Raw genomic sequence first — 23,806 nt, forward strand, 5'->3', positions numbered from 1 at the left:
GGGTGTAGAAACTGTGCTGGAATCTGTATGTTTTGGAGTTAGGGTGAGTATTGCTATTCAACGTTTGTCTCGCTGTTAATGTGTAGGGGTGAGATACGGCTGATCTTTTTGAAAATCGAATTAAAAAGAGACGAACAGTACTAAAATAAAAATTGATCAAAATTCGCCATTTTCATATTATATATTGTTTATTTGTTGTTATATCCTTTCCGCATACGAAGTAGCGGGTACTTTGCTAGTAACGTTATAAAAACTTAATTGAATTCAAATGACTTTTGAATTAAATTTTAGATTAACGGCCTCTATTAAACTCTAGTGGCATTGACGATGACTACCATAGCAACGAACCCCTCTAGCGGGAAATTTGGTAACAAGAACATTGTTGTAACCTGAAATTGGTCGCAGTTGGTTGGAGCAGCCACCGCCGCCACGCTATAGGTAGAATTAGACGTGACATAACCATAAAGCCATAAGGCCATATCAATCAGCTGATTGAACCAAACCTATGGAAATCAATGTATTCGATTAGTAGTAACATAACATAATGCCATAGCCATAACCATAAGAAACCAATTGGGTTTTGGTTTCCTATGGTTATGGCGTTAAGGCTATGTCACGTCTAATTCTACCTTATAAAAGGGGATGCGTTGTCGTCACTCGAGACAGTTGTCTGTTGACCGCTGGTGAGTAAACTGGGTTATGCTAAGCTCGTACCAATCTTTCAAATCTGTAGTGTTTTTGTTGTTGAGTTAACTGGGGTGCGGAGATTCGTTGACGTACCGATCTTTTAACTCCGTAGTGTCGTTGTTGAGTTAACTGGGGTGCGGAGATTCGTTGACGTACCGATCTTCTAACTCCGTAGTGTTGTTGTTGAGTTAACTGGGGTACGGAGATTTGTCGACGTACCGATTTTTTAACTCCGTAGTGTTGCTGTTTTTGAGTTAACTAGGGTACGGAGAGGCTTCGAAATACCGATGTTTTAACTCTGTAGCGTCTGTCTGTGGAGTAATCTGGGGTGCGAGGAAACGTACCAATATTTTAACTTCAACCGACAGATTGTTAACGTTATCTCTTTAACGCCTAGTAGAGCGTCGCCGTTGTCCTCAATTGTGGATATTGTCAGCGGAGCTGCTCCTATCTACGTGTTGCGAGGGACACCGAGCAACCCCCCGTTATCAAGAGCTCTCGCCTACAACAAATCGTCACCCTGCTTGTGGTCGCCATAACTGTGCTTAGTGAACTAAAGAACGTATTTCTAATAAAGTGTGTAAAAGTGATATAGTGTGTAGTGATTTATAAAGAATACAATAAAATATTATAACGTTTATAGGAAAAAAATTATGTGTGGTGTTTCTCTCTCTATGTTCCCAACAAATAAATGTTTGTGACGATCCTGGCCACCCCACTGAGCCTACCCCAGCTTTAAGGTGAACACACATCGTCACAACATCTTGAGTGTCTCGTACTGACGATTTTCCTTCGAAAATGTGGTACTTCATTAGGCTTTAGACACTGCCGATCGTACCAAGAATTTTTGGATGGTCTTTTGTTGGTAACCGAGCATAGTTTGGGGGCGTGCCAGTAATTAAGCTTCATGATAACAGCTGAGTCATAGGTTTGGTTATTACTGTAACAGAGCAATATTAACAGCAGAGTCATAGGTTTGGTTATTACTATAACCGAAAATAAGAACAGGATCGTGCCACACATTTTCATGAGGTTGTTCAGAATTTCACGTGGCTTGCAGAAAATCGCCTGACCCATATGAAGTATTTTATTTAATGTTTCTTATTATTTTTATTAAAACCCATTTAAATAAGATTGTATGTACATAGTAACAAATTTTAAAATTTAATGATTTCCAACTAAACCTTTTCGATAACCCAATATTTTGGATCCATTAGATAGTCTCTGTAATGCATTAAAATATAAGAAGAATTAAATACAAAGGATACATTTCGATCGAGTGCCAATATTTACCTTTTGGATAACAATTGTTTGTAGAACTTATCACTTAAATCTTCAATTTTACCCGCATATCCACCACATTCTTCAGGAAGTATATCACGAGGTACATGAGCATACAAAGTATCCAAACCAGTAACGTGGAAGTGCATCTAAATGAAGAGTATATTTTTCTTATTTAAATCCAAATCTAATAGAAATATCTAAAATATGGTCGATCTCTAAGGTCTGCTTTATAATACATCTACTTACCATTTCATAAACCTGGTTGCTTATAAAGGGCTTAACCACTGCCATAATTTTATTCAAATATGATGGACAATTAATCAAATGCAGTCCTTTGATACGCACAGAATAGGCTTGCTGTAAGAACTTTAGAAAGACGCGTAATGTTCTTAACGATACTCCTGTGACATGTTGCATTCGATAACCCTCCATATCCATGACAAGAATGTCACCTTCGGCCAATACTGGAACACCATTGTTCTCTGCGTCTGGCATGGTAAAGCGGCAATCACCAATCATTAACAGTGTTTTGGCATCCTGGCTAAAGTGCATCTGGAATGGAGGTGGAAGTTTAAAAGGGCAGATATAAATAAAAATATATGGCCTCTTCCAGAACTGCAAGAATCTGTTAACTTTTGCTATTTTTTTTTTTCGATATCATAAAGGAAAATTTGTTATCGTATTAAACATTTGTAGATTCTCACAGGGTCTGGAACAGACATATGGTTTAAACATATCGATAACGTTCATTATTGTTGTCGAAAAAATTTATTTTCACTGGTACATAAAACAAATGTTTTGAACAAATACACAATTTATGACGATGAAATTAACAGGATAGATGATGCGTTTTATTAAAACCCGTTAGTTGTAAATGCGGCTTCAATTGAAAGCAAATGGTGAAAACCCGGCAAAATTTGAACTTTATCGATAGTTATCGAAATTTTAATATATAAAAAAATATAACAAACCAGTTTGGGATCAGGATTTTTAAAGCGAACATAGGTTACTCGATAGTTTCTGTGTGTCAATCCAGGCAAGGGAACCATGTAACTATAGAGATTAAAAAATAAACATGATGATAGACATTACTTAAATATAAAGCATTTCTATAGAACGTTCAAACTTGAATACCAACAAAAAAAAAAAAAAATTATCATTCCGATTGTAACACATCGAAATATTCGTCGGAGACCCAATAGAGTATATGCATATGGGGATTTCTGAATGAAAGCGGACACTTTTTCAAAATGAGGTTTTTGATTTCCTTTATTTTTTGCTGCTCATCAGCAAAACATTTTAGTATATTTTCGGATTTTTTGACTAAAGGTTCCACTTTGAAAAAGTCGAATTGTGTAAAAACTATATGCAAACAAATATTGTAATAATAACTGCTTGAATATTGGTCCAAATAGAAAAATCTTTTTTTTTGTTTTTTATAAGCCATTTAATAAAATATAGAAACAAATTGCACAATGGGCTTGTATGAAATTTTCGCAATTTAATATTTAAAATCAATTTTTATTAATGTTAGTACTCTTCGATTTTCTTGAATTTTTTATATTAAACTACGATTAATTACAAAAATGTTAAATCATATTTGGTAGTGGGATTCGAATAATTACTATTTTTTCTAATTTTTTAAAAATTTTCAAGAAGTTTTTCTTTTATAACTCAGGTAAAATGCGTTATTTTATTTAGGAATTTATCTCAAACATCTTAAAAAATCTTCATTTTCCTATTTTAAGAACGGTTTAGCAATTAGTATACCAGCATTAGTTGTTTTTTTTTTGTTTTGTTCAAGCCTTTCTTCGTATTTAAATAATCATCTTCGGGAGAAAATATCACTTTAATATTTGGTAGATTATTCGGCTCGGGCGCCCATTCATATAATTCCTGAGCTGTAGTGTTTTGATCATATATTTAGTTAGTTTATTGTCCGGCTGGTACAATAACTGCTAAACAATATTCAAAATCGAAAAATGACGAAGTTTTTAAGACGTTTAAGATAAATTCCTAAATAAAACAGAAAAAAATGTTAAAAAAATATTTTTTTAATTTTTTTGTAATACCCTAGACAGACGGCAGCGTTAAAATCAAAGGAAATTTAAACTGAATTTAGCAATTTCAATATGGCAATGCTGTTGAAAATCAATTGTCTTTTGTCAAATTTCCATGTTTAAGAAAATAAAAAAGGAAAAAAAATCAGCAATTTTCGCGTTTCTTAAGCAGTGGTCTTTCGCGAGTCGAATAGCAGCTAATCGTTTTTCACGCCTTCTAACAAATCAAAATTTTTATTTTCACAAAAAATGTCATTACCCACCAGTTCTATCGAAAATTATATCTTCTTCAAATGTTTTTTAAAGTTTTGCAATATTTTTATAATATTAAAAAGACTCAAAAATATCGCGAATAAATTAAATTTATTTTTGCTACATCGTGGTGAAAAGGTCAATGGTAGAAAGTGTATTTGTTTCGCATATTTTGACGAACTTTTGTAAAGCTTTATGAAATGGTCTGCTGGGTACAAACAAACAACACAAACAGCTGTTTCATAAATGCAGAAGCTATCGTCTGTCAGGGTGAAAAATTAATTCAAATTAGGACATTTTTAATGCAAATTAACTCTGCCGTCTGTCTGGGGTATAAAATAACAAATGTTTCACATTGGTATGAAAGAAAATGTGTATTGACAAATTAAAAAAAAATTTAATTATTCGAATACCACTACCAAATAGGATTTAACATTTTTGTAATTAATCGTAGTTTAATACAAAAATTTCAAGAAAAACGAACTTGCATCCAAACCCACTGTGCAAAATTGTTTCCTTTTTTTTATTTGATATCTGATAAAAAATACAAAAAAAGGATTTTTTATTTTGACTAATATTAAAGAAGTTATGGGTATTTCTTTGCATATAGTTTTTTCAGAATTCGATTTTGTTAAGGCTCGATATCTCTGGAACCGTTAGTAAAAAAATCTGAAAATATATTGAAATATTTTGTTGATGAACAGCATCACCACAGTAAAAAATAAAGGAAATCAAAAAACACTTTTTGAAAAAGTGTGCGATTTCAGTTAGAAATCCCCATACACATTATCTGTCTGAATTTTCTGTAATTTTGAATTAAGAGTTAAGTAAATTTTTTTTAAAAAAGTGTTTATAGCATTTCAAGCCAAAATTCCGAATTTCTCTTGGAAAATGTGCATAAAATCTTCATAATACTCTAAATCTTCAAAATATCTCTCCTAATAAACGTGGATTGGAGTGGACATTTTTTAAATTAAACTTTTATATCCTCTGAGTATTCACGGACCTATTCGGGTTCTTGGCTAAACCGCTGAAGCTAGGACCTTGAATTGTGAATGTGCGTTATTGTTGTTGTAAAGGGGTGAGATAAAGTTTAGTGTTTAAAAATTCGTACTGGAAGGGAATGCTGTGTTAGTGAAGGGCTTAAACCAGAAGTCAAGTCTGAAATTTGCAATATGAGTCGCTGTTGGTGTATGTCTGTGATATGAGAACGTAATTTTTGAAATTCGAAATAAAAAATTTGGTAGCTGTGTAGGGGTGCGATACGGCAGATTTTTATAATTTATTTTTTTTTTTGTTTTGGAAATTCTAACTACAGATAAAGCCACGTTTAAACGCCACGAAAAATGGTTGCAAAATTTCTGTTTTTTCGAATATTTTTGTGAGGTTTTTTGCATTTTGTTATAGTATTATCTGTTATCTGTCATTTCACACTTATGCAGCTTCATTTGACCTATGCATTTCCACGCAGTTGATCTAAAACCCAAGGTGTTCAAAAAATCGACTATTTTGTAATTTTCGACTTTTGATGAAAAATTTAAATATGCGATAAAAATTTAATCATAAATGTTAGAAACATATAAAGTCAGGGATTTTTTTGTTAGGAATATAGTTAGAGTATTTTCTCAATCAAAAACCAAACGATTGGCATATAAGGATACACCTATATTAACCTCCAAAGTTTTTGGCACTTTTAGAAGGAACGATTGCAGGAAATCTATACGTTTTAAAAAAATACTTAGAAAATCTCAAAAATATAATATTCATAAACAATAAAAGGGTTTAGTACAACAGAATCGCCAGTGTTCACTATTTCCATGTTAAATATTGTTTATATATATTTTATTCCCCTTCCGCATACGAAGTAGCGGGCATTTGCTAGTTGATATATATAAATATGTATGTATGCCCATGTTTTGGTATGGGCCTTATATAACCGTACCACACGATTTGAGTTATTTTAAAGGTTTTATCTACTTTATCTGTCTGAATTTTCTGTAATTTAGAATTAAGAGTTCAAAGTAGTCAAATAACTTCTCCGCCAAAAAATGTAGAAATAGGTCCTCATTTTGTTAAAGTTGCCGTATAACAGTACCGCCCGATTTCAGGTATTTGGAAGTTATTATCCACCAAGTGTAATTTGAAATGTTGTGTTCCATGTGGTCAACAAACTTCTCCATTAAAAATTGTAGTTGACTTTTTGGAATAGCTCCAACTCTCCCCCACCCACTGCTTAAAAATCTTTTAAAATACCTAAAATCGGTAGGTACCGTTCTATGTGTGTATATCAAAATGTGAGTCTGCGCCATTTTCTGCCTCAAAGTTTTAATCCTACTTTAAAACACCAAAAACGGGGAAGTGCCGTTCTATGGGGCTACACCAAAACGTGGGCCTGTAGCTACAATTCTCTGCCGAAATGTTTTTACCCACAACGAAGACTAAATAACAAATTTCAGCTAATTCGGTTGAAGAATTCCTTGTAAATTACGAAAATCCGGCGGTACTATTCTATAATGGCTTTATCAAAACGTGGACCTGCAGCGACAAATTTCTGGAGTTAATCGGGAGGTACAACTTGATGGGGCTATATCAAAACGTGGACCGACATAATCCATTTTCAGTACCCAACATTCTAGGAGTATTAAAAATTTCTGTAACAAATTATAAAAGTCTATCTTAAATATTGCAAGCTGTATCTTGATTTCAACAAACAGATGGTTGGGCCGATCTTATGGTGGATATATATTGGACTTATTGTCTCATGACTAGTCAGCCATACTTACGTAAAAGCATAGGTATTTCGTGTGTCCTCATCTTCTGGATCTCTCCGTATAAATAGGTCAGGATATTTATTACGCATTGAATAATTTATTTCGAGTAACTCCTTGGTGTCTTCAACATTTTTATACATACAGTAATAGAATCGGGTAAGAACTGTGCGATCTGAAATTAAAGCACAAGAAATTTAAAATGATTGAAAAGTTTAATTCAAAAATATCCTTAATGGTCGATCATAGGCTCCAGAGCGATCAGGATATCACTCTGACAATGATCGTCAGTTTAACAACAGCTTTCAATTGTTCCCCAGGATAAGAATTCATTGCAGACAGCTTTGATCGCCAAACTATTAATCATTGCTAGTATTGCAGATGCTATGGACTAGTTAACCTTAGAGATGGTTTTTGGCATTGATAATGGGCTAAAAAGGTCCACGTTTTGGCATATCCCCAAAACAAAATGACGCGGCGACGTTTTAAGGAATTTTGAAGGTATTAGTCCAATTTTACCACTGAATTGGTTATAATTTGATACTTTGTGTTTCCAGAGGTCAAAGAATTTTTTTATTAAAAGTTGTTTGTGTAGGTCGATGTTTTGGTTTAAGGAAATTGTAAGGTATTACTTCCATTTGACCATCGAATTGGTTGAAATTTGCGTGGCCCTTTCTAGCAAGAATTAAATAGGTCACACCTTGTCTGTGCTCTGAGAGGTTCCACGGTGCTCTTGAAGCAACTTTAAATGGAGGGTGCTGACACCATGGAAGTTTTTGCGGATTCTGAATCTACAATTTTCATAGATAGGAAAAATCAAAAAAAAAAAAAAAAAAAAAATCGCCGGTGCGCTTTTTAAATAAATCGTGATTCAAGTCGGTATTTTTGGGGTTTTTTAGTTTTTCACGATTTTGCTTGGAAACGGCAAGCCCTATCGAAATGGGACAAAAGAAAATATTGTAGCCATGAACATTTTCTACAAGACTGACCTTAACGATAATTTCGCAGGTTTTACCGTTATTGAGATATAGAAGTACAAATTGGGACAATGCATTGACTGTATCGTCTTTTTATAAAACAATGCCATGACTGCAATTTCCCAACTTAAACTTATATATCTCGAAAATGGTACAACCTTGAAAAAAAAAACGGAAGCCAAACTTGTAGAAAATTTCTATCTAGTCCCATTTCGATAAGACTTACCGTTTTCAAGCAAATCGTAAAAACCTAACAAACCTAACATGAACATCTATATATCTCAAAAATGGTAAAACATAGGAACAAATCATAACGGTCAATCCTCTGGAGAATTTTCACAGCTACAACATTTTCTTTAGGTTTCCAAGCCAAATCGCTAAAACCTAAAATAAACCTAAAAATTTCAATTTTGACCGCGATTTTTTTAAAAATCCATCCAGAGATTTTTTCTTGTTTTTGATTTTTTCTCACCTATGAATGAACATTGCTGTTTCAAAATCCGCAATAACTTCCCAGGTGTAGGCGGGTTTCACTTAAAGTCAGTTAAGGTGCACCATGTATGACATTGTTTTATAAGGTAGCGATACAGTCAATGCATTGTCCCAATTTGAAATTCTATATCTCAATAACGGTAAAACCTATGGAATTATCATAAAGGCCAATCTTGTAGAGAATTTTCATAGCTACAATATTTTCTTTATTCCCGTTTCGATAGGACTTGCGGTTTCCAAGCAAAATCGTGAAAACCTAAAAAACCCCTAAAAATGTCAACTTGAATCGCGATTTATTTAAAAAGCACTCCGGCGACTTTTTTGTTTTTTTGATTTTTCTCTTCTATAAACATTGTAGTTTTAGAATCCGCTAAAACCTCCCAGCTGTAAGCACCTTATATTTAAAGCTGCTTCAAGAGCACCGTGGTTCTTTTCTACTTTAATTGTTAATCTTTATTTATTATTATATAAGGTCTAAGGAACAATATTCCTTAAAGTCGCGGCTCATACTGTCCGTAGAGCGTCGCGTCACGCGTTAAAAACAACATCCACATGAAAAATGTGTAAGTGATGCCAAGTATGTTCTTGAAGTTTTCATGTGGCTGTTGTAACGCGACGCTCAACGGACCTTATGTGCCGGGACTTTTACAGTCTTATAAAAAATATAATAGACGCATATTCAATAACACTATGCAACACTGAAAATGCAAACAACTTCTAGTATGAATTTTTTGAAAGTACATATTTAGACTACAAAGACCCTAGTAGGGTTTTGTCCTGTCAGATCCAGTTCGAATTTTATGGCATCATCTAAACCGGGCTAAATCTACACTTTTTTGCATTTATCAGGTCTTTATCTCAGAAACGAACAGGAATTTGGCCTTGCTGTCTTTAGCAATATCAAAAACAACTTTTTGAAGAAGTGTGCGATTTCATTCAGAATTGCCAATATATATTTTTGATCAGTATAAAATTCTAAGTAGCTATAACCATGTCAGTCCGTCCGAAATTTGCCACATTTTGCTATTTTAAAGATTTTAGGATCATTGTCTCATCGAAATGGTTGAAAATTGGTATTTTGTCTTGTTTGGGGCCACAAAACTTTTGCCCAGAAATTTGATGGTACAGGTCCACGTTTTGATATTGTCGCCATAGAACGGTATTCTAAAGGTTTTAGCTTTATTATTTACGTTGCTAGCGTTTTTTATTTCATTTTTTATTGTTGGACTGCAGAGAGTTGTAAAACTTTGTGCTTATCCCAGCTGTGTCCATATTTTCTTTTTGTATTCAAAACAGTTGAATAACAAGAAAAGGTTTTACTGGGGATATGAAATTGATTAGTTGCGGGCGGAGGTAGGGAAGACTATAGTTTCACCAAACAACTTCATCAGTTCCCTTTGCCGTCGACTCTGCGTTGATAAACAGATCAATAAGCTCATCCAGCAAATTAAACACATTTTCTCACCGAAATGGCTAACATTTGGTATAGAAATTTGTGTATAAATGTAGGTTTCAATATAGCTTCCATGCAAAAGGTAGGCCCGATTTTCGGTTTTTTTTCTTTTGAGGATTTTTGCTATTTTGAGGATTTTAGTTTTTGAATACAATAATAGCAGTAATTCCTCATTTAAAGTTCCAAGGGGTCAGAAAATTTCACTTGGAAAACTTTCGCCATATGTCCACACTTTCGTATTACCTCTATTTGAGATATGACGCCGAAATTTAGGAAAGATGCGCCTTTTGTTTAGAGGCAGGTCAAGTTCGAACACGGCTATATCAATTATTTTGAAGTTTTGAGCTACATTTTTAGACCAAATTAGCTATTTTGACGAATTAGCTGTAATTTGGCAATTGAGGTTCTTAGTGGTCAGAAAACTTCCCCACTACCCATTTAACGGTGTCACCCGAGTAAAGTTATTTAAACATCATTTGTCATTTAGGGTTAAAGGTGGTTAGAAAACTTCTGCACCAAATATTGCGGACATACATAGGCCCACCTGTTTGGTTTGGCCCCATAAGACTGTGTCAACGATTTCAGAGTTTTTCTACATTCTCGGGCAAGATTAGATGTCATTTGGTATTTATGGTTCCCAGTGGTTAAAGAACTCTCCACCAAAAATTGTGGACATTTGCACAGTGGTGGCACTTACATGGAAAGGAGTGACAAAAATACTTATATATAATATGTCAAACTAAAAATACAATAACAAAAATAAGCCACTGCCAATCTGTCAAACTTCTGAACTGGAAGGCATTACAATTCATGAAGAAAAAAGTCTTCAATTGTATATTTGTGTGTGTATTGAAGAAGGATTTTAGGAAGACCAGAGACACTAGGCAGACTTGATAGTAAAAAGGCTTCAAAAATACTTTACAACTGCAAATTTACAATAAGTTTAATATACATACAAGTTTTCAAACGCAGCCTTTGTCTAGCACCACATCTAAATATGCCTGTTGAGCTGGCTTAAACCACCAGCGAAACGATCGTAGCATATTGGTTGGATGTGTGTGGACTTCGCTAGATATCACTTTTTCAATACAAAACTCCTTAGGTCATGATAAGCTCAATTTACTCAATTAAATAAAAACTCTCACAAATAAATTACCTTCGTCCTAATAAGACAACAAATAAATAAAAAAATATTGGAGTCCTAGGTCCAAGTTATCCCATGGTTCCCGTATAACGAATCATCATGATTTGAAGTATTTTACTGTTACCATCACATTGTTCATGCGAATTTGATGCAATCCGGTATAAGAAGTTCTTATTGCATATTGGTCCATGATTTGTTATACTCCCTTATTATTTCTATCTCGATATAAGGTATTTTAAGATATTTATCGGCCCACTTTTTGCCACAGCCTCCATATAGGATTACCGTTCATTTTCTTTACTTTATAAGATTTAACCAACTTTTTCAACAGCCATAATAATGTATTTTAGTTTTCTGTGCAGGGTAAATCTCAGCGATTTAGCGGTCAAACAAAAAAATATATATTTATTAAAGTAAACACCCTCAAAACTTTTCCTATCATGAGTTTTCAGTGCGGCTCCAATTATCATGATAAAAGAAACCGTTAATCGCCCAAAAAATATTTTATTGGATATACATATAAGAAAGGTTAACAAATTTACTTTAAAATGATCCCAAAAATATAAATTCAACACCTAAAAACCGAGTTAGACTTTGGGTCATAACTGCATAACGGCCGGGCCGAACTTTTCATACCCCCCACCATAAGATATTCTGAACTAAAAGGTTAGTTAGTTTTCATTCCTGTCCACAACTTTAAGTCTTCATTCGGGCGACACTTTTATATGGTGCCTATTATTGGAGGAGCCTATGGTGGAGGAACTTTGTGACAACTGGGAACCGAAAATGACAAATTACACCTGGTTCAGCTAAAAATTGTAGCTAAAATCCTCAAAAGACCAAAAATCGGGAGGTACCGTTAGGGGTTATAACAAAACATGGACCTATGTTGACAGTTTTTGATGGGGAAGTTTTCTGTCCACTGCACAGTAGATCCACCCATTGGCCAAAAATAAAAAAATGAATGTCAAAATTTTGGTTTTTAGAGTTTTGTGGAACTTTAGTTAGCTGAATACTTTTTTTAGTGTATTTTGTAATGCCAAATCGATCATATACATAAATTTGACCTAAGCTTTTAGTCATGATGCCCACCAGAGCCCACCTTGGGCTTAGTTTTCCAAAGTAGACCATGGGTTTAAGATTATTCAGTATTAAAATCAGCTGCCATCTAGTGCCAGACTATAAATGGTGGGCTGCTGACTAAAGCTGCCCTAGAATAAGGTTTCAATGGATATATTAGCGTATAACTCTGTTATCTGACCACGTTCATTAACATAATTGATATCAGTGGCAAGATGAAGAAATTTTCTTCCAAATTTGTCTTACGTTGGCTGTGCGTGCCTTCCAGGAAGAACGCTATAAGATCTATATTAAAAATTTTACTAAATTTCAGACAAAAATGTTGATTTTTTTTAACCCGCTTAAATGGTTGGATTTTATGTTGTTTTGGAGATTGTTTTGTTTCCCCCCCAAGCCTATTTTTGCATCATAAGATAATCGTTGTTGTTGTTCATGTAATTTTGTATTAACAGCATAAAACAATTTATACCGTATACCCCCTCCATAGGGGAAAGGGGGGAGAATGTTACGCTCGTGGTTTCTTAAAACACTATTCTCAGCAGCACAAAGCTGTAACCGGCGCATTGGCTTGATTTTTACACTCTAAATATTTTTGGCCACTTTCTCCATACAAGTGGATCCACTGTGCACTGGGTTGTTTGGTTGAATAAGGTAGGACAAATTCTAGCTAGTTCTGTTAAAAATTGTAGCTAAAGTCCTAAAAATACCGAAACTCGGGTGGTACCGTTATATTGGAGCTATACCAAAACACGGGCCTACATATGTTGAAAATTCATAGTGGAGAAGTTTTGCGAACACTGGGAAGTTTAATTGTCAAAAACTCCTAGTTCCGTTAAAATAGGTACCGTTATATGAAAATATGGACCTAAATTAACAATTCTTGTTGTAGAATTTTTGTTAGCACTCAATTTAAAAACCAACGGACAATGAAGCTAAAATCCTCGCAATACTGAAAATCGGGAGGTTTGTATGGGGGCTATACCAAAACATGGACCTACGTTGACAATTTTTGGTGTAGAAGTTGTGCGACCACTGGAAACCTCAAATATCTAATTAACGCTATTTAGGTTGAAAATGTAGATACAATTCTCAAAATATCGGAAATAGGGAGTTATCGTTCAATGGGGGGCTACAGTGTTTGTTTACAGTGATAACACTGTGCAACAAAATTCAATTTTTTTCAAAACGACGGGAAAAATCAAGTAGATTATGAAAGTAGAGCTAAAAACACGAGACACGTGTATCGGCGTTTTAAAAATTTACGTCGGAAAATAACCAAAATAGGCGGGACAAGTTCCGCCCATTTTTAATTTTTTCAAAATGTTCGAGTTAAGATATCTTTGAATCTTTGCATTTCAGGTATATAGTGTCTTTGGCAAGTTTACAGAAGAGTATGTGGGCAATATTCTTGTTAAAAATTTGAACCCTCATGCGGTTCATCAAAGGGGTCTTTTTTGTTCTTTTTTCAAAAATCTTTTAAAAACTCCTTAAAAATGTGATTGTATCAAATCCAATTATTCTACAAAATTGTTCGCCATAAAATTCTACTATAGGTCTCAGAATACTTCAAATCTGTAACTCTTGTCTAATCGCCAGGAATCTCTAAAAATGAAAAACACGTTTAGGGTTAAAGTCGGACTTCATCTTAGTTTATTCAAAATTGTCCCACAAAACATAATTTTAAAGAGATGATGTCAGAGACAAAAATATTCTTCGTCAAATTTCACTATGGGTCACCTAAGAAATGAAATGTCTATTTACATTTTATAGCATGAAAATATCAGTATCAATTTTGCTGAAAAAACATGAAAATATTTCCCAATTTTTTTGGTGAAAAATTTTTCCTTCTTTTTTCGAGTTGGTACATGGAAGTAATATGAAATTTGGTTATAGGTGAAAAGGGTCAAAGGATGAAAAACTCTACACAAAATTTCACTATGAGTTTTAAAATAAACCAAATATCTATGTATACTATTTCCTTAAAAATTAGATTACAAATTTATATATATTAGGATGAAATTATATGTTTTAATTTTCGACTGTTAATTTTACATAATTCCATACTGGATCAAATTCTAGCAAAATCCTTTACTTTTTCGGAATATTGTTAAAGAAAGAAATGTTCCAAATGAAATTCCATTATGGGTCTCTGAATAAAAGAAATGTGTAACCATAGCATATAACATTCTTAGCAGCACTTGTTTTTGATATATATGTTTTAGGGCCATATTTCCCAATTTTCATACAGATTGTCGTTGTGATTGGATACTGTAAATATCATATTGATGGTTTTTCGTTGTGAATTCATACAGAAGATGATGTGCGTTCCATTCATAATGCTTTGTGGTGCATATACATTTGGAATATAAAAAACCCACATTGGACCTGCCCAAATTGCGTTTGGATAAGCCATTGGGCTCATATTGTAAGTGAAAATACATTAGAGGTCTACGGCTATGGTCAAGTGAAAATATAGGAAAATATAAGGTTAACATTTTTAACATAAATATTGCCCACATACTCTTCTGTAAAGTTGCCAACGACACTATATACCTGAAATGCAAGGATTCAAAGATATCTTAACTCGAATATTTCAAAAAAAATTAAAAATGGGCGGAACTTGCCCCGCCTATTTTGGTTACTTTCCGACGTAAACTTTTAAAACTCCGATACACGTGTCTCATATTTTTAGCTCTACTTTCATAATCTACTCCATTTTCCTCGTCATTTTTTTTTGTTGTCGCACAGAGTAATTGGGGTTATACCGATACATGGATCTATGTCGACAATTTTTGTAGAGAAGTTTCGTGACTGCTGGGAACCTTAACGAGTAGTTCAGTCAAATAATTTAGCTAAAACCATTAAAATACTGAAAATCGGGAGGTACCGTTATATGATGACCATACCTAAACATGGTCCTATGTTGACAATGTGTGAAGAAGTTTCGTGTCTGTAGGGAACCGCAAATGTCTAATTATGGGTAGCTCAGTCAATAAATGTAGTCAAAACCTTCAAAATACCGAATATCGGTAGGCACCGTTATATGGGAGCTATACCAAAACATGGACCTTTGTTTATTATTTTTGATGGAGAAGTTTGGTGGCTGCAGGGAACCTCAAATGTCAAATTACGGGTAGTTCAGACAAAACAATTTAGCTTAAATCCTAAAAATACGTAAATCGAAAGGTACCGTTATATGGGGCTATATATTGGTCTGTTTCTTTACTTATGAAAATTGTAAAACTGGCAAATGTAGTAAAAGTTGTAAACTGCTACCATATGAATTATATGGTGCCTGAAGTAAAGGAACGCGTTTCGTGTAAAAAGTGGTAAAACTTGAAGATTCTTGCTCGTAAAGGAACAGAGCTTATGTTGAAAATTTTTGGTGGAGAGGTGCGGTGACCACTATGAACTTCAAATGTCAAATTACAGCTAGTTTGGTTAAAAATGTTAGCTACAAATCATCAAATTACTGAAAATCGAGGGTACCGTTATATGGGGGCTATATCCAAACATGGACCTATGTTGACAATTTTTGGTGGAGATGTGTGGTGACCACTATAAACTTCAAATGTCAAATTACAGCTATTCCGATTAAAAATTTTAGCTAAAATCCTCAAATTGCCGAAAATCAGGAGGTACCGTTATATGGGGGCGATATATTTAAAAACGGATCTATCTTGACAATTTTTGGTGGAGAGGTATGGTGACCACTGAGTACTTCAAGTTTCAAATTACAGCTAGTTCGGTTAAAAATTTTAGGTAAAATCCTCAAAATACCGAAAATCAGGAGGTACCGTTATATGGGGGCTATACCAAAATATGGACCTATGTTCATAATTTTTGGTGGAGAGGTGTGCTGACCACTAGAAACTTCAAATGTCAAATTACAGCTAGTTTGGTTAAAAATTTTAGCTACAAATCATCAAATTACCGAAAATCGGGAGGTACAGTTATATGGGGGCTATATTCAAACATGGGTCCATGTTGACAATGTTTTGTGGATAGGTGTGCTGACCACTAGAAACTGCGAATGTCAAATTACAGCTAGTTTGTTTAAAAATTGTAAGTAAAATTCTCAAAATACCCAAAATCGGGAGTTACCGTTATATGGGGGCTATACCAAAAGATGGACCTATGTCCATAATATAAGTTTTGAATATAAGTTTTGTGGTCACTAGGAACCCTAAATGTCAAATTATAGCTAATTCGGTCTGAAAATTTAGTTAAAAAAGTCAAAGTACCGGAAATCGGGGGGGTACCGTTATATGGGGGCTATACCAAAACTTGGACCGATATAGCGCATCATCGAACTTGACCTGCCTGAAAACAAAAGAAACATTTTCCCAAAATTTCAGCGTGCTATCTCAATTTTTGTGGATGCTGGAGTGATTACCACAGACGGACGAACATGCATAGACACAGAATTTTACCCTGATCAAGAATATATACTTTATAGGGTCGCAAATAAGTATATTACTAAATCATTCAAGTTAAGTTAAGGTATGAATAATAATCCTTTGTTTTAGAAATTTGTTTGTAATATAAACATATTTAGCATTTTTAAACACATTTTTGCTACAAGATGAGTCATGTTTGTAAGCCTTTTTCTATTTCAGAACCGCGGAGAATGGCAAAAACAAGATAAGTTTTAAAAAAATTGTAATTTATAGAGGCGATTTACATCTTTAAATTCTGAAAACGAACTTATGATTTTTTATTTTTGTCGTTGGACGCATCCACTGTGCATTGGTACTTTCGTAACAGAAAGAAAAATTATTATTTGATGTAAGTTCAGAATATTTCATGGTGTGGGGTATAAAAGTTCGTCACCGACAGTAACTTAACACCGTTCTTGTTTGTTTTCATTTAGACCTCGACTCGATTTCAGTTCAAAAGTTCGGTTCAGTTACTAGTTGACGATAGAGTTTTAGATAATCGCCAATAAATGACATCGATTTGTTAATGCGCGTAGCATTTTTCATTACCGCATATATACGGAAAGGGAAATAATGTTGCTGATATGGATTATCAATAACAGTGTTGCTAACATTTGGTTTGTTCCAGAACTGCAATAATCTACTATTTTTTACTATTTTCTCCGATAACATAAAGGAAAAAATGTTATCGTAGTAAAAAATAGGAGCTTCATGCAGGTTCTGGAACAGAACATTTTTTATGACTGTTCGTAAAAAAAAAAAAAAAAAAAAAAAAAAAAAAAAAAAATTTGGTCTGTTCGAGAACTGTAAGAATCTACTAATTATACCCTCAGCCGTTAGGCTAAGGAGGATATATACACTTTGATACGATGAAAATGTGCCTCATCGAAATAATGGCTTTAGACCCCAAGTATGCTTGGACGAAATGTGTTTCAGTAGTGCGATTCTGTAACTCCTTAACGACATAATTAACGACGAATGTCGGTAGTTAACGACAATTTTCGGTAAGTGCTATTCTGTATACCAATTTTAACGATTTTTGTCGGTAAATTTTGTCGTTAATTACCGAAAATTATTGTTAAGTTAACAACCAAAAAAAGTAGACGTTAAGACTTAACGACAATACATTATTACAATATTTCGCTGATTTCTTTTAACAACGGCGTTTTATATGAACATATGTTATGTTAATAAGGAGGGTACACAAGGTAAATTCCGCCATATTGAGAAAAATCTTCTTAATGCATTTACATAAGTGTTAACTGTGTAGAATAACATGAGCCAGTTTCGCCACTGTTGTGCTTTCGGCAGCGCCGATTTTATTGAAACTGCATAAAGATTATCAAAGAGAACTTGTAGATCTTCGATTAACTCATAACTTTTTTTTTAGACCACCTTTATGTAGCATCAATTAAATCGGCGCTGGCGAAGGCGCAACAGTGGCGAAGCTACCCTACGTATGAAGACTACGCTAACGTTTGTTTTACTCAGAACTCAAGTGTGGTACTGCTATGTAAGACCTATACCAATGTCCTTAACACTATCTTTCTGGGAGGCTTTCGTTTTCTTTAATTTAGCATTGAGGCCAACACGTGAATAGTATTACTATAACCTACTTTGGTCTGTGATCTTATAGATTTAAACTCAGCATCACTAACAATCAGAATGCTAAAAATGGCGTATAAGCTTGGATTTTCGAACTTTTCATACTCTCCGCTATGAGAAATTTCATTTAATGTGGGTGTGAATTGAATATGTAAATATATAAAACCCAAATGACGGTAACGTGGATCCACGATCACTGAAGGGGCTTAAGTCATGTCAAATATCAAAACTGAATTTCCATACAGACCGCCACAACCCAAAATATGAACCCATCTTTTAATTAAAAAATACAACTGCGCTTTCAAAAAGATTAATGATGGTTTTATCACTTTTATTTCTTTTAAATCACACACACAATAAAAACAACTTAAGAAATCCTTCTTTACTGACATCCGTATTCATCCAAAAGACACACATTTGAGCCACATTCCTTCAAAAATCTGAATTATTTCCTTCTTAAACGCTTTATGTATTGTACTCGCGATGAAATAATGTTTTCAGCTTCAAAATATATTTTAATTTTTAATTTAATTTAATTAATATTAAAATATAATATTTGACATTTCCTTCCCATAGATTTTCGTCGGTATGAGTTAACGATTTCTACAATCGTTAACATAAAGTTACAGAATAGCACATTCGTTAACTCAACCGAATATTTTCGTTAACTACCGATGTCGGTTCGTTATTAAAAAAAGTTACAGAATCGCACTACAGACAACATTATTTCAATTATTATTATTACATTATTGTGTTCAAATGTTGGCTTTCGTAATATTTTGCCCAAACTTAGTTTAAGTTCGAAGATGAGCTACATCGGTCCCCTCCTTCCGGTACCTCCCCCACAAAAGTTCCAAAATGTTCGGAAAGTTTGTGCGCACGATAACTCTTGAAGGGAGTGACCGATTTTGTCCATACTTTGTATAGCGAAAAGTTTCTACCAGAGTAATATGAGGTTCCAATATGGTCTCAATAGGTCCACTCCATCGGGTACCTCCCACACAATATTTCGGAAAAGTTCAGTTTAGGGCCGTCTCTCGAATCGCTTTGATTTTTGTTTTAGCAACTTGTATTCACTGCCCTCCATACGACGGTACAACTTTTATCAGGGGCAAGTCCATACTTCCTGAGAAAATAGAATTAAAAAAACCCCTATAACACAGTGTGAGGTGGTTGGAGCGCAAGATAACTCTCGAACGGATCTGCCGATTCGGTCCAAAATATGGCCTTAGTAATATTTTGTCCAAACATAGTTTAAGTTTGAAGATAAGCCATATCGGTCCACTCCTTCAGTTACCTCCCCCACAAAAGTTCAAAAATGTTCGGAAAAATTGTTCGTACGGTAACTCTTGAAGGGAGTGGCCGAATTGGTCTATACCTTACACATCCTAATATATCTACCAGATATACATCAGGTTCAAATATGGACTATATTTGTCCACTCCATCCGGTACCTCCCACACAAAATTTCGGATAAGTTCACTTTGTGACCTAATATCGAATCACTTCGATTTTTGTTGAAGCAACTTGCATTCGCTGCCTCAATTACGATGGTAAAAGTTTTTTAGGGGCAAGTCCATACTACTTGAGCAAACAGACCGTATAGTGTAAAAAAAACCCCCTATGGCACCATATGTTATGGCTGGAGATCCACTTCCATAACGGTCAATGTCGATCCATTCCTTTTAGTATCTCCTCCGCAAAACTTTTGATCTTTAATCCTTATCAACATTTTTGTCGGTTCAAACGCCCAAAATTTTTAAAACCACCTAAATACATACGTATTTTGGGAAAAAATTGTTTCAATATACACATCTACATCTCTGTCGGCAAAGCCGACTGATACTTTTTTACTTGTTTCGATATCTTTAAGGAAAAATTGTTATCGTAGTAAAAATTTTTAGAGCTTCTGGAACAGATATTTGTGTCTTCCTATCAGAATAACTTGTAGTATTGCACTGTGCAACATTTTAGGTAATCTTGTGCAAACAATTTGAGCTTAGGATTTTTTGAAAGTACAGATCCAAAAGAAACCTATGTGAAATTTCATCTGACCTCTGAAGCAAATTTGTTGATACGGGCAAGAATTAAATATTTGTAGAAATAATGAACCCGAAAAACTACATTTATTGCCTTAAATTTTATAAAATATCGAAAATTTCCATAATTTGTATATATTTCGCACTATATCTTCAAAACCGTTAATTTTTGTCTTAATGTTTTCTTTTGGAAAAATATTCGCTGGAATATAATACAAAACTCTTCAGAACATGCCATTGTGGTTGTTGTAAAATGCCTCTTAGTATATTTGTCAACGACGATTTAATAAATATGTCAATAATGTGGTGATATCCGAAATGCGAGAATAAACTGTTGGTGTGAACTGTGTTTGAAATACGCGTTGTAAAAGAAATGATGCAAAATACCGCTGAAACAACATGAAGTAAGAATTTTAGAGTTTCAGAATGTACTGAAGAATTGTTGAGAACTCTATTTGAACGATTTTTGAGAAGGGTTACTTGGTTCAACTCCCAATAGTTTAGATGATACTGACCAGAATTTCAGCAATTATGTAAAATTTGCTATATTTTATCGATGTTGATGCCCTAGATGGAATGTTTCTTATGTGGTCTCTTCAAAAGATAAGTTCTACTAGTTTAGGGCTACAAATTGCCAAAGGCAGCTAGGTAAAATTCCTATTCGTTTTTGAGATAAAGGCCCGATAAATGCAAAAAACTGTAGTTTTAACCCGGTTTAGATTATGCCATAAAATATGAACTGGATCTGACAGGACAAAACCCTACTATGATTTTTGTAGTCTCAGTATGTACTTTCAAAAAATGCGTATTAGAAGTTGTTTGCATTTTCAGTGTTGCTTAGTGTTGTAGTATAAAAAACATTTTTTAATATGACAAAACTTTTAGACACTTGCAGTGTAATTCTTCAGGGGCATACTAATTATATTTCAATAATATAAAAATTAAATATAAATTTGAAACTTCCGTTCATTCCACTGTAAAAAATAAACAATTATATTTTTTCTTGTATTTTACAACCGGTTATTGCAAAGTTAGCACAACTTAAAGAACACCCGTTTATAAACAAACACCTTCCAAGTGTTGTTAATTGCCGGCATTATTGGTTAGCACAGACTTTTTTATCATGACAACAATAATGCTACCGTCGTTTCCAATACTCACCGATTTTATTGGGTAATTTGTTATTATCTTCAAACCATTTTTGTAGGTTATCGATAATCGCTTCTTGGTCTTTATCGCCTTTTAATTCCATTTCAAAAAAAGAGCAAAATAAGTTTTCAATGTCGTTTTGTCGCACTATTTTCACTATTTTTTGTTTTGATTTAAATTTTCTTTGTTTTTGTTTTTCTATTTCTCAATGAAATTGCATTTATTTATAGCTGCGTATTTTTCTCTTCTTTGGTTTGTTTATCGCAGCAGCATCTGTTTGGCAATTTCATTCACCCAATAACAAATGTGCGGACTGCGTGTCTGCTTCTTTACCGTCTGCCTTCTCAGTAACAACTGAACGAACGAAGAAATCGATAAACTCAGCTGTTGCTGTAACTACTGGTCAGTTTTTTTGAATTTATTTGAATTTGTTTTACGGAGTCCATAAACTTGTTTATCTTTGGCCGGGTTTAATGATATTCACGATTACCAGTCAGTCGTATTTGATTATGGGTCAGTGGATCATAATTCATTGTATGAACCATAAGCAGTTCAGTTCAAAATCGATTGTCGGCAATTTTGGATTTATTTAAAAAAATTAGGAAAAAATCAAAAGAGAGCCCACGATAGAGAGTGAAGACGTACTACTCTTTTTTTTCTCAAAACTGTTCACCGCTGCACACTGGTCGAAACCACTGATTTAGCGGCTCGAAAGTCAAAAAATCAAACTATAAAACTGAGAAATTTTTCCCATTGTATCCAAAACAGACACTCTGGTGACTAATATTTTGTTTTTACTTTGTTGTTGTAAATATTCTCTCAGCTATTCATTATCCAATGCAAGAAACTTTGAATTTTGTATTTTTCTTGTATTTTTTAGTGTAATGTACTTTTGTTAAATGGAGCGTAACTACAAAAGTTCTCTAATGTCCAGTCCAATTCTTTTTCGACAAATTAAATTGGACTTCCTAGATTCCGAATAATCAACTTTTGGCTGTAAATAGCCGCAAATCTTGCTGATAAATGCATGGAAAATGTAGCTTAAATCCTTAAAATACCAAAAATCGGTAAAGTTATCAAAGCGTTGACCTATGTTCACAATTTTTGGTAGAGAAGATGTATAACCAACGAGAACCTCCAATGCCAAAATTCAGCTTATTTGGTCTGAAAATGTGGAAAAAATCCTCAAAATACCAAATATTCCCAATATCCGTACCGTTATATGGGGGCAATATCAAAAAGTAGACCTATGTCCACAATTTTCGGTATTGAATGTTTGTGAGCACTGGGAACTTCAAATACCAAATTACACCTATTTTGGGCGGAAAATGTAGCTTAAATACACCAAGATACTGAAAATCGGGAGGTACCTAAAAGGGGCCTATATTCAAATGTGGACCCATGTTCACCATTTTTGGTGAAAAAGTTTAGTGACCACTAGAAACCTAAAGTACCAAATTGCAACTTATTCGAAAGGAAATGATTGCTTAAATCCTCAAAATACCGAATATCAGAAGGTACCGTTATATGGGGGCTATACCAAAATATTAGTCCATGTTGTTCATATATAGTCCATTATTACCCACGGACACATACTACGTTTGTGCAAAATTTCAGGAACATATATCCATTCATTTGCAAGTTATTAGTTTCGCGCCGCTAGATCAGTGATTTCGACCACTGTGCGCTGTTTGGATAATATGTATGCGTGACTGGAATTTTGATGTTGATGAACGAACACGCAATTCTGATGCTACTTACATTCTATAAATGCTTGTGTGCCAAGAGGTAAGATAGGTCTGAAAGCGGGTGTCTGTTACATGAAACAATTGTCTCGAAATTAAGTGCCTTTAAAATTTAAAGATTTAAAGTTTAAATCATCAGTTCGCCTCCAAAAACGCATTCTGGTAGCTAAGTCACAAAATTCAATTACAGTCGGACCTCGATTATCCGTGATGGTCGGGACCGGAGGCATTACGGATAATCGATTTTCCCGGATAATGGAGGCAATGCTTTTATGCAGTTTTTGAACATATTTTTAAGTAAAAATGGCATAATATTGTACAATAATATGAAAATCTGCAATTTTTATTAAATTTGTTACGGTAATCCACCAAACTTTAGAAGGATACATAATATCATCATCACCAGATTCATCTGAATTGACTTTGTCAAATTGTGTAATACGGGAGAATTTCCAGTTTTCATTTGTTTACCTTTTGTTTGCTTAACCAAATTAATTGGAAAGTGTGTTTCGTCACCATAAATGCCCGAAGACGAAACCCACACGCAAATCGAAATTCGTTTTTTGATGGGATCTGATACATAAAGTTAAAATACATGATCTGGAAAAATTTCAACCTTCTACCTTCAAAAA

General features: G+C 34.1%; 1 protein-coding gene across 1 annotated transcript; it reads right to left on the bottom strand.

The window, feature by feature from the left end:
* Positions 1-1,772: 1,772 nt before the first annotated feature.
* Positions 1,773-22,126, bottom strand: LOC141396407 (alpha-tocopherol transfer protein-like). Its single transcript, XM_073971852.1, has 6 exons — positions 21,442-22,126; positions 7,067-7,226; positions 2,943-3,024; positions 2,218-2,523; positions 1,981-2,117; positions 1,773-1,911 (listed from the first exon to the last, which is right to left on the bottom strand). Exons 1-6 carry the CDS (start codon positions 21,530-21,532, stop codon positions 1,866-1,868), a joined length of 822 nt encoding a protein of 273 aa, XP_073827953.1. The 5' UTR covers positions 21,533-22,126; the 3' UTR covers positions 1,773-1,865.
* Positions 22,127-23,806: the final 1,680 nt, after the last annotated feature.

Source organism: Musca autumnalis, unplaced genomic scaffold, assembly GCF_047663935.1.
Source record: "Musca autumnalis isolate F117 unplaced genomic scaffold, ASM4766393v1 scaffold_3, whole genome shotgun sequence".
In the NCBI taxonomy this organism is placed as follows: domain Eukaryota; kingdom Metazoa; phylum Arthropoda; class Insecta; order Diptera; family Muscidae; genus Musca; species Musca autumnalis.

Coding starts and splice junctions, on each gene's coding strand:
- LOC141396407 (XM_073971852.1), bottom strand. CDS start 21,532: ATGGAATTAAAAGGCGATAAAGACCAAGAAGCGATTATCGATAACCTA. Junction 3,025..7,066: donor CGAAATACCTATGCTTTTAC/GTAAGTATGGCT, acceptor TAATCTCTATAG/TTACATGGTTCCCTTGCCTG. Junction 2,118..2,217: donor GCAACCAGGTTTATGAAATG/GTAAGTAGATGT, acceptor CTCTTCATTTAG/ATGCACTTCCACGTTACTGG.